The sequence below is a fragment of the Eptesicus fuscus genome, chromosome 10 (assembly GCF_027574615.1).
Source record: "Eptesicus fuscus isolate TK198812 chromosome 10, DD_ASM_mEF_20220401, whole genome shotgun sequence".
In the NCBI taxonomy this organism is placed as follows: Eukaryota; Metazoa; Chordata; class Mammalia; order Chiroptera; family Vespertilionidae; genus Eptesicus; species Eptesicus fuscus.
In genome coordinates this window covers 34,314,752-34,329,712 of record NC_072482.1, presented here as the reverse complement: position 1 = coordinate 34,329,712, position 14,961 = coordinate 34,314,752, and the positions used below count along the sequence as shown (strand labels likewise).

The window sequence follows — 14,961 nt, the reverse complement described above, 5'->3', positions numbered from 1 at the left end:
AGATCTTTCTAAACTACATAACTATATAACTTCATTGCATTTTATTTATTGTATTCTTAGTTTATTCAGCTACACTGAATACTTATTATACATTAATGAAACTATTAGAAAGCAAATTTTTGAGTTGAAGTGTAAATGTCATGTAATTTTATGAGGCATTGATAGTTTTCCATAAGGGTGATACCATTTTGCATTCTATGGAGTATAAATGCCAATTTCCTCATGGCCTCACTAAAAATGTGTAGTCAGATTTTGGATTTTTGTCAATCTCAGGAAATACGATAAGAAATAGAGTTATTTTTATGTGAACTGCCTGTTCATATTCATTTGACATCTTTTATTTTTTACTGGGATATTAATTTTTTTTCTGAATTTCTAGAGCTCTTTACATTTTAAATGATTAACTCTTTATCTTTGATAGGAGTTGTATTTTCCCATATTTGTCTTTTGACTTTGCTTGTTTATTTTATGCAGCATTATTTGATTTCATTTAGCCTAATTTTATAAATTTTTAATTTTTATGTAGTCTAAATTTATTAATATTTTTTCTATAATTTCTATATTTTTAGTTGCAGTTAGAAAGGTCTTCTGGTTCCATGATTACAAAAAAATTTACCCATTTCTGCTATCTAGTATTTATAGTTTTATTTAAATCTTTGATTTATTTGGAGTTTGTCTTGGAATATGGTAAGATATATATGGATCAAATTTATCTTCTTCAAAATGAGTAATTAGTTGTACCAACATCACTTATAACACAGTGAGAATGAAGTTGAAATTCATGAATTTGAGCACATGGGATTGTTATTAACTTTTGAGAACATGACTTTTCTGTTGATGGTGATGAAGAATCCATTGGGAGACATTAAAGAAAATGATGGAGAAAAAGCAGAGTCTGGGAGAATAGTTTTAATAATAGGGGAATTTCAGAAAGGTGTGGAATTAGGGAACACAAATGACCTCTTTTTAGATCACATCAGAACCATGAATATTGGGGCTCACTTTGCTATAAAGCTCCACTGGGTCTTGGTGGGCATTTTAAGCTTTTTATTCTGTTGGAGTTGTGCTTTAAAGCTCTAACTAATGTGATTACAGCTGGCCCTCCACGGGTTTCCTATCCACAGATTTAACTGACTGGGGATCAAAAATATTCCAAAGAGAAAAGTTATGTTGTTGTTGACATGCACTATGAAGATAGGTCTAGGATGGTTTCAGACTTATTTTCTTTTCATTATTCCCTAACAATGCAGTATATGTATGTCACTTACATTATATTGGATATTATAACTAATCTGGAGATGAATTAAAGTATATGGGAGGGAAGGATGTGCCTAGGTCATATGCAAAGACTAGGCTATCCTAATATATAAAAAGCCAAGGGCTGTCACGACTGAAACAACTGGACAGATGACTGAACAGCAAGCTGCATGGGATGATCAGGCCAGCAGGGGTGGCAATTAGGGGCAACCAGGCTGGCAGGGCGGGCAGTAAGGGGCAACCAGGCCGGCAAGGGGGACAGTAAGGGGTGACCAGGCCAGTGGGAGGGGGGCAGTTGGGGGCAACCAGGTTGGCAGGGGGGGCAGTTAGGGGTGACTAGGCTGGCAGAGGGGGCAGTTAGGGGCGATCAGGCTGGCAGGCAGAGGCGGTTAGGGGTGATCAGGTTGGCAGGAGGGGCAGTTAGGGGTGATCAGGCAGGCAGGCAGGTGAGCAGTTAGGAGCCAGCGGTCCCGGATTGTGAGAGGGATGTCTGACTGATGGTTTAGGCCCGATCCCTGGGACCTAAACTGGCAGTTGGACATCCCCCAAGGGGTCCTGGATTGCAGAGGGTGCAGGCTGGGCTGAGGGCACCCCCCTGTGCACAGATTTTGTGCACCAGGCCTCTAGTTTTATATAAGGGACTTGTGCTTCTGGGGATTTTGGTATCTGTGGGGATCCTGGAACTAACCCCTTCAGAGACTGAGGAACAACTGTAGGTATATCCTTAGCAGGCAAGCATATTTAGTATTGGTCTCATTAACATTTGCTTGAAAAGGAACTTTGTACAAAATAAAGTTAGATTTAACCCTTTTCACTCGCTTGCTTTTTTCTCGATTTCTTTATTCTAATGCTAACCGTGTCGAGTCACACTCGACATCCTAGTGCAAAAGGTTAAGTAATGGTCCTTCAGGAATCTGTATAGTATTGACTTTTTACATCAATTTGTCTCTCAAACTTCATCTACATAAACATCAAAGTTACATTCATTTACCAGAACACAAAGAACTTCTCCTAAATGACTATATTTTAATTTGTTTTATTGATCCAAGTGGTTCAATATGAATTTTAGAAACTTCTGCTTCTGAAAATAATTTTCATAGAAAAACAGATAAAGTAGAATCATTTAATTTCTATGAAAATAAAAAATGTCACTTAAGTCAGCATAGCTGTAATTTATTGCCATGAAATATTCTAGGCATTTTTATATTTTGAAAGGAATGGTCACATTCTGGAAGACAGTTTGGCAGTTTCTGATAAAGTTAAAGAAACACCATATGATCCAGTAATCTCACTCCTGGGTATTTACCCTAGAGAAATAAAAACTTATCTTCATACAAAAACCTGTGCACGAATATGCATAGCATCCTTATTTGCAATAAACAAAATTGAGAAACAATCCATTGACCATTAAAAGGTAAATGGATAAACTATGGCACATCCATAATATGGAATACTATTCAGCAGTAAAAAGGAATGAAATACTGATACATGTAGTGACTTGGATGGATCTCAAGAGTATTATGCTGAGTTGGGGGAAAAAGCCAATTTCACAAGGTTACTACCATATGATTCCACTTACATAACATTCTAAAAATGACAAAATTACAGTGATGGAGAAGCCTATATAATAAAGAGGTAATATGCAAATTGACCCTCACGCCCTCACAAGATGGCTGCCTATGATCAGGCCAGCAGGGGGGTTAGTGAGGGACGATCAAACTACTGAACAAGCAGGCTGCGTGGGATGACCAGGCTGGCAGAGGGGGAAGTAAGGGGTGACCAGGCAGGCAGGCAGGCAGGTGAGCGATTAGGAGCCAGTGGTCCAGGATTGTGAGAGGGATGTCCGACTGCTGGTTTAGGCCTGACCCAGGATTGGGCCTAAACGGCAGTTGGACATCCCCCAAGGGGTCCCAGATTGGAGAGGGTGCAGGCTGGGCTGAGGGTAATCCTCCCCCCCCCCCCCATGCATGAATTTCATGCACCGGGCCTCTAGTAGATTAATTCCCAGGGGTTAGGTTTGGGAAGGGGAGTGACTCTAAAGGGATAATGTAAGGGATAGTACTCCGAGATACTTTAGGGTGATGGGACAATTTTGTATCTTGACTGTGAGAATTAAATTAATCTATACATGTGATAAAATTTCAACGTGGTATATATAGAAAAAATTGAGTGCATGCAAAAATTGGTGAAATCTGAATGTCTGCAATTTAGTTAGTAATATATATCCATATCAACTTCTTGGTTTTGATAATTGCACCATACTTATGTCAGATGTTATCATTGGGGGAAGCTGGATGAAAGTACATGGGTACAAGGGAACTCTTTGTACTATATTTGTAAGTTCTAAGTCTAAAGTTATCTCAAAATAAGAAGTTGAAAAAAAATGGCCTCACCTTAGGAAGATGGCTAATGGGAAAAAGAATTGTACATTTTATGACACTGATGTCTATTTTCTTTCAGACTTCAGCTAAAATGTGGGGTGGAGGAGGTTTGGGATGGGAATCAGACTTCAGCACATCGTTTCTTCATTTTTTCCTATGACACAGTGGGTAGTGGAGGGAGATGTGGTGTCATAGAAAGACCTTGGGACTTGATGTGAGCAAATCTTTCTCTGTTTTTTGTGTTCTGATTCTTTTGCTTATATGCAGTGTGACCCTTGATAAGACCTTTAAGCTAACACTCCATTTTTAAATTTATAAAATGGGTATCATATAGGAGGAGATGGAAGAGGGCATATGGGGGATAAATGGTGATGGGAGGAGACTTGACTTGGGATAGTGATGTGTTGTGGAATTGTGCACCTGAAACCTGTATAATTTTGTTAATCAGTATACCCCAAATTTAATACAAGGAAAACTAAAATAAAATGGGTATCATAATCTCTTCCAACTTTAATAAGATTTTCATAGGATTTATATGAGATAGCCCATAAATATGATTTATAATTCAAACTATGAAATTTTATTCCTGTTCATGTAACACCAGATAGCCCAACTCCCAACCTTCTGGTATTTTCAGCTTCAAAAGAAGATTTCTTATGCAAGTACATAACCACAGTGAATTAGTGGACAAGTAATCAAAAGTCAAAAATGAAGCAGAGGCTCACTTATCTTTTGTTTCAAGGAAGGCTGTGAGTTGAGCATTTAGCTCAATGTGTTGTTGTTTTTTTCTTTCAAACCAGAAGGGTTCAGAGGGAAAGTAATGCACTGTTTTCTTTCATAATTAAAAAAAAATCAGTAAGTTATTTCTAACAAAAAAAGATGGTTCTGCAGCATTTTCAATTGGAACTTTTGCTTATGTTTAAAAAGGAGGAAAATAAAAAAGTTCTTTGCCAATTGTGGCCAGTAGAATTAGCATCATCTCTTTCATGGCATCAGATACCACATGAAAATCTGGATCCTGAAAAGAAAGTTGCTAATCTAACATGGTCTCCCACCAACCCTTTAATAAATTCATTTTTCCTGCACCATCATTATTCTTCCAAATGTAGATTAAATGGATTATGCTGTAATTAAATTTCTTTAGAGCAATAGGCTCTAGGGAGGCAGAATTCTATTACTAGCTTCACTGCTGACTTAGGGGCCAGGTATGAACCCCCCTTATTTCACGGTGCCTCAATTCTTCTGTCTATAGAGTGAGATAAACAATGTCTCAGAGGGGCATGGTGCTGCTGCTTTATGAGCTCTACATTCTAATTGCACTCCAAATTCCTTGATGGAAAAGTGCTCTTTGAAGAATTAAAGATGTATTTATATTGTTGTTGTGACTCTTAACAGGAATGAAGCTTTAAAATCTAATTTTAAAAGCCTCCTACTGCACAGTACATTACCCACTTTCTTAAATACTGCAATCAGCTGTGCACTGAGTAGCTCTGTGGTATTTATTAAAAATAAAAAATAAAACACTGCAAAGATGTACTGTAGAACGTTTTCAAAGCTATGTGCAGCGGTTTAACGGCAGGACTTCCATTGAAGTTAATGGGACTCATACTGGCAAATTCCAAGCACCACTTTGAAAATTTACCCCATAGTGATAGTTTAATGTTTCTTATTGATCATAAGTTTTCAGATAACATTTCGAGGCAAAAAGGGAAAACTTATCAAAGGAAATAAATAATCTTTAATGAGATAACTCTGCATTGCCACCGTTCTAAGTAAGAGGATGCTCACAGTCCTTTGGTAAGGAGGCTCTTGGGGATTGTTTTTTGGCGACTGTGGCCAATGGGGTGAGAGAAGTTTTCATCATATCCTCCTAATTCCTGTGGCTTATAGAAAATAACATTTGGTATTTCATGTTTGCAAGGGTAGAGATATAGTTATGTGGGAAAGTAAGAGGGAATAGGTTTATATTCTTCTGAAGGAGTAAAATTTGCATATTGCTGATACAAAGTTCAAACAGGTATAGATAACTAAAAAACCCAGAGCTTTGTATATCCACACTTTTTGTTGCCTGATCAAAATGTGTTTTTCTTAGTCCAAATATCATACCTGCCACTGATCTATTGGACCTTTAACTAGTGTGGTAACCTGATATTAGAAGCTGCCTTGTATCACGTAACTGTATGCTCTCATATGGCCTACATGACCCTCATGTGACCTCTGCCTATCTATCCATCAGTGCCTACTACTCTGCCTACTACTCACTGAGCTCCAGCCAAAATGTCTCTCCCTTGGACAAGCCAGGCTCATTGGGTTTTAAGAATGTTTGCAATTACCATTTTCTGGCCTGGAAAGATATCTGCCTAAATCTTCTCATGACTGGTTCCCTTTTAATATTCAGGTCAACTTGAGGTTCTATTCCTTAGTAAGACTTTCTCAGGCCCCCCAATCTAAAGAAGCCCCCACTATCTCTGTTTTATTTTCTTCATTGCATGTCTCTTCAGTTGATATCTTACTTTTCAAAAACATGTTTGTGTATTTTTTTTTTTCTATCCATGGGATATTCGTTCTATGAGTAGGACCTTGCCCATTTGGTGCAACACCATCTCTCCAGCATTTCGAATCCTGCTTGGGCATGGTGCACATTGTATAAATATTAGTTGGGTGACTAAACTAAAAACCCGGGGTACCTTTTGCTCCTGTGTCTCATACAATTTGTAATGAGATTCTATATCTTCTTCCCACAAGTACTTCCACCTCCATCACCCTTACTTGATATCACCATAATTAGTCTCCCCCCTTCCAGTTTTGCCCTTCTTTAAGAGCTTAGGAGACTGTATTCTTACAGGCAGGGACCATGTTCCATTCATCTTTGAGGTTTTTATACCTAAGACTATGTTTAGCATGTAATAAGTGCTCTGTCTGTGAATGAATTTTCTTACCTAACATTTGATAGTACAGAATATTAGTACAATATATCACAGTGCTCTACTGAAGTTTATAGAAAGAGTGGGAAATAATCATTTGTTATTCATTTCCCTCTAAGGGCATTTTCTATATGGTTAAGTCATATCAGCTAATCAAGCTACTTTGTAAGTTCAAATTTGTGTATCAGGTCAACAATCACCTAAACAGGTTTCGGAATAGTCTACTAATGTTAACAAACATTCAAAGGCTTTTCTGGGAGTAACATTACATATTCTGGAGATGTTTCTAATTGGGAAATACATGGAGAACCTCATGATAATTCTGCTTAAGAGCATATGCATTCTGATACAAGGCAAGTAAAACTGCTTTAGAGCCCAATTTCCCCTTTAGGTTAGAGAACAGAAATAAGTGACCTGATACTAAACCTGGTGAAATTAAGACTGATACTGCAATGAAAGTCATTTTGTAAAGTTCAACTTCTCATTCAAAAATCTTGGATTACTAAAGATGAACATAAAAGTATCAGGCTCTTTGTGAGTTGATGACAATGAACAAGGTTCAATTACATTTAAACAAGGGTAATTTTGTCATAGTTGGGTAGTGTGGTACAACGGAAAACAGATAATTGCTTGGTCATTGTCCTGGGTTCCTGGCACACTGCTCCCAAAATCCTTGGAATCTCTGAAGTGATAAATGTCTTTTGTATGCTAATGAGGTGACCATAGTTTTAAGATTGGGACCCATTACCAGAAAGACCAAAGCACGGTTAGGGAGTTGGAACTTTAAGCCCAACCCTGGACCTCTGGAAAGGGAACAAGGTCTAGAGAGGAGTTCAATCACCAATGGCCAATGATTTAATCAGTTGTGCCTAAGTAATAATGAGAGCTCCATGAAAATATCTAAACCATGAGGTTCTGAGAGCTTCCAGGCTGGTGAATACATTGAGGTGCTGGGAGGGTGGCATTCCTGGAGAGATTGCCCCACGCCAAATAACTGTCCTATGCTTCTCTTCCACTTGCCTGTGCTGGAATTGTATCTTTTATAATAAAGCAAAAATAGTAAGTAAAGCGCTTTCCTCAGTTCTGTGAATCATTTTAGAGAATTCTCAAACCTGAGATGGGGGGTGTGGAAACACTCATAGTTGTAGTTAGCTGGTAGAAGTATGTAGGGCACCTCATTATGGCTGGCAAGTCAAGGCTGGGAGTGGGGTGCAGGGAGAGTCTTGTGGGACTTAGTTCTTAACCTGTGGAATCTGCACTAACTCTGTGTAGTTAGTATCAGAATTTAATTGAGTTGTTGAATACCCAGTTGGTATATTGAGAGTTGAAGAATTGGCTGGTATGAGAAAAAAAACAACACAACATACTTCAGATTTGGTGTGAGTAAAAAGAGCACATTAGGTAAGTATATTTTTCTAAAGTGAAATCACAAACAGTGAATCTTGTTTCTTCCATCTACCATCTTTCTGTGGATAAGTCTCTGAAACCCTGTCTTACTTCCTCATACAAAATGGGATATAATATTTATAGAGTGCTCAGAGCAGTACCTAGCATAGAGCAGGTCTTAATAAATAACAGCTATCAATAACTAAAGGTATTGAAATGACTTTAATGGCTTTTTGTGATAAATCAATCCAACAGGGTTTAATTGTCCTCAGAAGGCCCAATGAATCATATGGAATAAATCTATATGTGAAGTAGTTTGAAGACTTAGAAGTAAAGAGAAACAGAAGAAGATAGGAAATAGGAGAGAATATAATTTCTACCAAAAGAGAGAAAAGATTAGAAGGTATATAAAATGATGCAATTCAAAGGCTTAGAACAAAATTCAATGTTTCATAGAATTGAAGATGGAGAAGGCAGAGAAGCAAAAAAAAAAAAAAAAAAAAAAAGCTGAATGTCTGTTGATGGTGATGAAGAATCATGTCTCAAATCTTCAGTTGAGAGGGCAGTGGCAGTTCTGGGAATCTCTGACTTAACTTTTGAACACATTAGCAGCTGAAGTTGCCTTTTAATGGGATGAACTCCCAGATATATTAGAGTGGTCTTGGCTGTGTGGTTGATTTTAATAAAAGCTCCTATTTTGTTTTAGCCAAGTAAGAAGCTGGTTATTTTTTTTCTTATTAAAAAATTCACTTGTTGGCATTTTCCTGAGAGACTGTTATCTCACGTCAAAGGCATATGTGCTCAATTCATGGGGGAAAGATCTGTGCTGTGGTTTGTCTCCTTTGTCTTCTTGTGGAAATATTACACTGAAGGAAAGCTGTTAAAACTGCATTAAGAAATCAACTTAAATTTAGCACCAAGTACAGATCCAAGATTAATAACAGGCTGGTATTTTCTGCTTCTTTAAGATGCATTGCAAGACTGAAAAATATGGCCCTATTATATCTGTCTTTAAAATCACTAGGGAATCCAAACAAGCCACTGTTGGAAGTAATTTGTTGGCTTCCTGACACATCAGGCTCATTATCCTGATCTAAGTACCAGCCTTTGGTACTATTTGCAATTTTCAGGTAGGTCATTAATAAAAGCTTGAAAAAAATAATGACTACAAAATCAGGCTTTGAAGTTATTTCACACTTTCTCAATATTGAGGTCATTGAATGAGTGATTTGTGCTTGAATGTAGAAACATTGTAAAGGGCAACCTGGATTGTCATCCTAAAATATACTTGACCCTACAAATTGGTAAGGCAACGATTATTGCCCATAGTTGTAGAAATATTATTTCAACAGTCTTTGAGGAGAGATGTAAATTAAATATATAGGCATAAGGAATAATTTTATAATAAAAAAGAAAATTTACCAGTTTTCAAAGGAAACGCCCCAAACCAAGCAGAGATAATTACAGGAATGAAAAACAGTGCCTAATTAAAAACAATTGATAGACTTTTCTCTTCCCCTAGGTAAGCAACTGTTGTTTAAAATGTTTTCCCAACACACAAGTATACAATGATTTTCTGATTTCTTAAATCAACAAGTTTTTTAAATGCTCCTGGTTCTGGTTAGAGTGCAGGGGTAAGAGGTTGGGCAGTTCAGGAGGGGGAAGTTCTAAAGTCTTTGGGAATTAGCCCGTGGGACCTCTATCAAATTGTGTCCCAATACTATCATTTGGTCTATAGGGCTCAATACTATAGAAAGGTTACTAGATGGCCACTCAGGTAGCTTTCATCACTTTCCAATCAGAAAGAATAATATTGGTGTGCTTACAGAAAGCATTTTTCACATTGAAGGTACAGCCAAGATTATCACAATCTTATCTATATCTTTTTCTTGAATGCTTAGGACTTCTGAAAACATTTGGGTGTGTATTTGGCATGTTCAGAGTAATCAGATCATACAAACACATCGAGACCTGAGAAATCTTAGCTACATTTCCAAACTCAGAGCAGTTACCATGGACAGATGAGGGACATATTATTCCTTGTTCCATTTCATCACAGTAAATTATGTTGAACACGGGAACTACAAGGTTCAGTTTACATTATACTTTATCATTTTACCAGTGACATCAATCATTTTTATGGACCTATTAAACAGGCCCAGAAGGGGTTTTGTCATCTGGTACAGCCTGCTGCCTCAGACAGGTGACATTTGGTTCCCCTGTGTAAGTTAAAATCGTATTGACCTCATACTAAAGAGCCACATTTGAACATGTTTCACTATTACCTCAATTCACCTGGGCCATGGATCAAACTGTTATATGCACTTTCAATAAGAGACTGAAAAATGCATAGTTACCCTAAATGTAAGTATAAATATTGTCTTTGTTCTAATAGGGATTCGTTATATACTTATGCATGGAATTTTCTTCCAAAGTGATTAATTTACAAAAATACCCAAATGAAGAAAAGGCTTAGAGCGTTAACTAAACTGAAACTATGCCTAATCCATGTTATACTAAATTTGTAAGGTTACTATTGACAGGGTCAAAGGTGTCTAAAATTACATAGAACATAACATCATTTTTAGAACCACGTGTCACATCCAAACCTCAAGGATCTGATACAGGGAGAGAAAGATTAAATCACTAAGAGAGGCTGATGCATCCAGGGTTGAAAACAGCTATCAAAAGGCAGCAGGCATCTGGGAAAGAACTTTTTTTTCAGCTTGGGGGCCGGAAATACATTGGCATTGCCTCTGGAGCTGGAACAAAACCAATTTGTAATTGGTTTTAAAGTCTGGAGTGGAACATTCCTGCAGCCATCCATGAAACAATCTTATCCTGTAGAAGCTGAGTAAGTCTTGGCCAACCATTTGCCTTGTAAATTGTTTTGTTTGGGTCCCTTATAGGACAGAAAGTACTCATGCAATGGTTTCACATCAAGTTACAGTCCTCTGTGATGTTGTTTGAGCAGAAAATTCAGAAAGAAAAAAAAAATCTCCAGGGAGAAAAATCAAAAGCCTTCACTAATATGCTTTGGGGCTGGATGGGCCTGCAAGGCTGGGAGTTCCTACCTATTTTCCTTTCTACCTGAGCAATGGTTTCCAAAGAGGAGAAAAGCCCATTCTTGCAGAAGAGAGGCAGCTAGACAAATAAAATTCATTAGCAGAGGCCACACAAGGCATTTTAAGATTGTGTTAATTTAGAATTTCACTATTGTCACTCCAGTGCTTCAAACACCACCAAATTTCTATAAAGTTTGACTGAATAAATGGTGACTCTTTTGAAGTGTGTATACCATGAAATTGCCTCGGTGGCAGAGAGTGTGGGAAGCCCACCCATTCTTCCATCCCCAGGACAGTGCTCTTCCTTCGCAACAAGGGTGGAATGAAAGATGGTTCTGAACAGGGCCCATGGATGAGGAGACACCTTCTCCAATGCCTCCTTAAATTCACTCTGCCCCTGCCTCAGGGAACAGGGGTAAAGGAGGAGACTAAGAAGATTGCTCAACTATTCCTGACTTCTAAAACAAAATGAAAATCCGCTGTGGATGAAGAAGATAGTCTAAATCACTTTGTAGATTAAAAATCCACTTTCTCAGAGTGGAAATTGTTGAAATAAGCAAGCCTCGCCCAGAACTTTCAGTATTTGGATTTGAATGGCTGCCAAAGAAGCGAGAAGGCAAGAAGAGCAAGAAAACCAGATTTAGCTGTTAAATAACAACAACCACCATGACAATAATAGCTTGTATATATAGGGTTTTTCCCCTCAAAAGGAAGAACATTCTATTTTTTAAAAAGGGGGTGGGGCTGAAGCTATGTTCTTCTAAAACAGTGGTTCTCAACCTTTCTAATGCTGCGATCCTTTAATACAGTTCCTCATGTTGTGGTGATCCCCAACCATAAAATTATTTTCGTTGCTACTTCATAACTGTAATTTTGCTACGTTAATGAATCGTAATGTAAATATCTGTGTTTTCCGATGGTCTTAGGCTCTACAGCAGCGGTTCTCAACTTGTGGGTTGCAGGGTCGCCTAAGACCATCAGAAAACACAGATATTTACATTAACTGCAAAATTACAGTTATGAAGTAGCAATGAAAATAATTTTATGGTTGGGGGTCACCACAACATGAGGAACTGTATTAAAGGGTCGCAGCATTAGAAAGGTTGAGAACCACTGTTCTAAAATGTCAATGTCATGAGGCAAAGAAGGTCTGAGGAATTGTTCTAGATTAAAGGAGACTAAAGAGACATGGCAACTAAATGCAGTATGTGATCTTCGACTGGATCATGTACTGAGGAGGAAAAAATGCTGTAAAGGACATTATTGGATCAGCTGACAAAACTGGAATATAACCAGGAGATTCAAGTGTTGCATTAATGTTAAAATTACTGAAGGTTATGTAAAGGAATATCCTTATCCTTAGGAAATCTACATTGCAATATTTAGGGAAAAAGGACTTCGATGTAGGCAACTTACTTTTTTTAAAAATTATTTTTTTTGAGATATAATTTACCAGAGTTTCCAATTTTATGATATATTTTTAAATATATTACTGGAAGATCCCAGGTCTTAACCCCAGAATGCTAAATGGCATCTTCATTAAGAAGTGTAATTTGAAATTGGTACGTAGGTGAGAATGAAATCCCTCTAAAAACCACAGCATCTAGGGAGGTGCAGAGATGTGATTCTTACTTAGGGGCTGCAGGGTGGGTGACTCATATTTCAGAGTATAAAACACTTAATCCTGTATGAAGTTACCAGTGCATAAAATAAAACAAACTTGAGGCACACTAATTGACATGCATTACCAAATCTAATACACTTCTATCTATTCCAGTTCATTAGAAGCATAAAGAGATATTGCTTATATTATAGGGGAGAAAATAGTTTTTTATATTTACTGAAATTAATGCTTCCCTAATTCAGGTCAACACTGAGAACCATATAGTTCAGTCTAACTTAATTGATACAAGTGGGTGTTCTAGAGCCAGACCTTCTGGCTCAAATCCCAGCTCCATCACTTACAACTTATATAACTTTTAGTAACTTATTTCACTTTTCTTTGCCTCAATTTCTTCATCTGTAAAATGGGGATAATAAAAATACCTATCACACAGTGCTGTGGTGAGGATTAAATGAGTCAACACTTTTAAAAACACAAGTGTGCCTAATGTGATAAATACTCCACAAATATTAATTTTAATATAAATTAAATCTTGCAATACAGTAGACAGAAGAAAAGGATGCAGAAGTCCAGGTATCTGGACTTTGATATATACCTATAACACAGAAGGGCTTTCGGGCAAACCTCAGTCTTCCTTGCCATCCTCTGTACCGACAACAGCAACCTGCAGACCAGATTCGAATGATGAACTCCAAACCAAAGACGACAATCATCACGAACTCCTAAAATATCAAATCAGACATGTTAGAGGTATTGAACAAACCAGAGCAAGAAGCTTGGAGCGTATTTCTGAACATTTAGGCACTTCATCTAAAATGTCTATTTGTTAAATTTAGACAATTTAAGAACATCTCTTCTCCAAACCAAACTAAACCTGGAGAACATTGAGAACTCATATTGTCTGCATTTGCTATTATGGACTGCCATTCCTTTGCAAGTCTTGAACACTTTGCAGATTTAAAAGTCAGTTTCAATGCTAAATTTGCAGGTTGAATTACCAATCTGCTTTGTATAGCTGACTTACCAGTGTAGCTGACTTCAGCTACCTGGTGACATGTGAAGGATCTGAAATGAAAGAGAGGACCCCGAAAACACAACTTGACAGTTTCACAGAAAACAGACCATTTGGCTGCAAGAAGTGACTATCTCTAAGCCCTTAAGAGTTGTTCTTAGATAAAAAGAACTGAATATTTAAAACTTTGCTGAGTTCTTTTAATATGGTGTCTAAATCTCCTTATAAAACAGCAAGTTTCAGAAACATTACTGTGCATGTGGCATATGTACGCTTTGTCAGAAATGAGACCCTAAAGTCTTCGAATCTGAAGGTTGTTAATTATTATACTGGCCTTTGGTGAGAGCTGCTTGGAAAATAACACCTGCTCCAGCAAAAGGACTTTGAGATTATTTAGGAAGAGTTGTGAGTGAACCTTGGGGAAAGGGCAACTAAATTGGCTCATTAAGCAGTGGGTCATAGAATGAGAAACCCAATGGAATTTTTAAGAAGAAAGCATTTTTGGAGCAAGCTAATCATACCACCTTGTTGCCCTACAGGGACAAGCACCGAGTTGATCAAAATTGGTTTCTTTTTAAAAACAATTCCCTGTCTTGTTTTGAAACAAGGATTGGTTCAGCATTAATAATGTAGAACAGCTATCTTCAACCTTTTTCATCTCATGGAATACATAACTAATTACCAAAATTCTGTGGCACACCAAAAAATATATATTTTTTGCTGATATTACAAAAAATAGGTATAATTGTTGACAGCTATTGTGGTATTGACTGTTGTCATTTTTTTAAAATTTGGCAATCTAAGGGAAAAGAGGTCAGTGCCCCTGACTTAATGGTCAGGTATTACATGTTTTAAAAATTCTTGTGGCACCCGTTGAAAATTGCTGATGTAGAACTATATATATATGTTTAAAATTTTTATTGAACTTATTATTTATGAATTGATTTTTACTATAACTGCTTAATTATAAAAGTGATACATGGTCCTTATGAAAACATTAAACATTACAGAAATATAGAGCATAGAAAGTAAAGGTTCTAATCCACTCCCCATTCTCCCACCCCATGCACCAAGATAAAAACTGTTATCAAATTTAGAAAAATGGCATTTGTGTTGCAAGTTTCAGGCAAATGTCTATTTCTTCAGTTAGAGTATGTGATGATGTGTTGCACTTTTGAAATGCCTAGTAGAGATACATCATTTTATCCGTCTGTTATTTTGCACTAAGTAACCCACAAATATTTCTCACGATGGGAAATAAATCTCCAACATCATTGCTGCTTACTTACAGTGATTTAAAACTATCTATGGG

General features: G+C 37.2%; 1 protein-coding gene across 5 annotated transcripts in view; it reads right to left on the bottom strand.

The window, feature by feature from the left end:
* Positions 1–14,961, bottom strand: part of KCNQ5 (potassium voltage-gated channel subfamily Q member 5) — a 514,131-nt gene that overhangs the window by 124,504 nt on the left and 374,666 nt on the right. For all 5 annotated transcript variants that reach the window (XM_054722223.1, XM_054722226.1, XM_054722228.1 and 2 more), the window contains exon 3: positions 13,233–13,359. In XM_054722223.1, the coding sequence (XP_054578198.1) occupies positions 13,233–13,359 (127 nt within the window). The remainder of the gene's footprint in view (positions 1–13,232; positions 13,360–14,961) is intronic.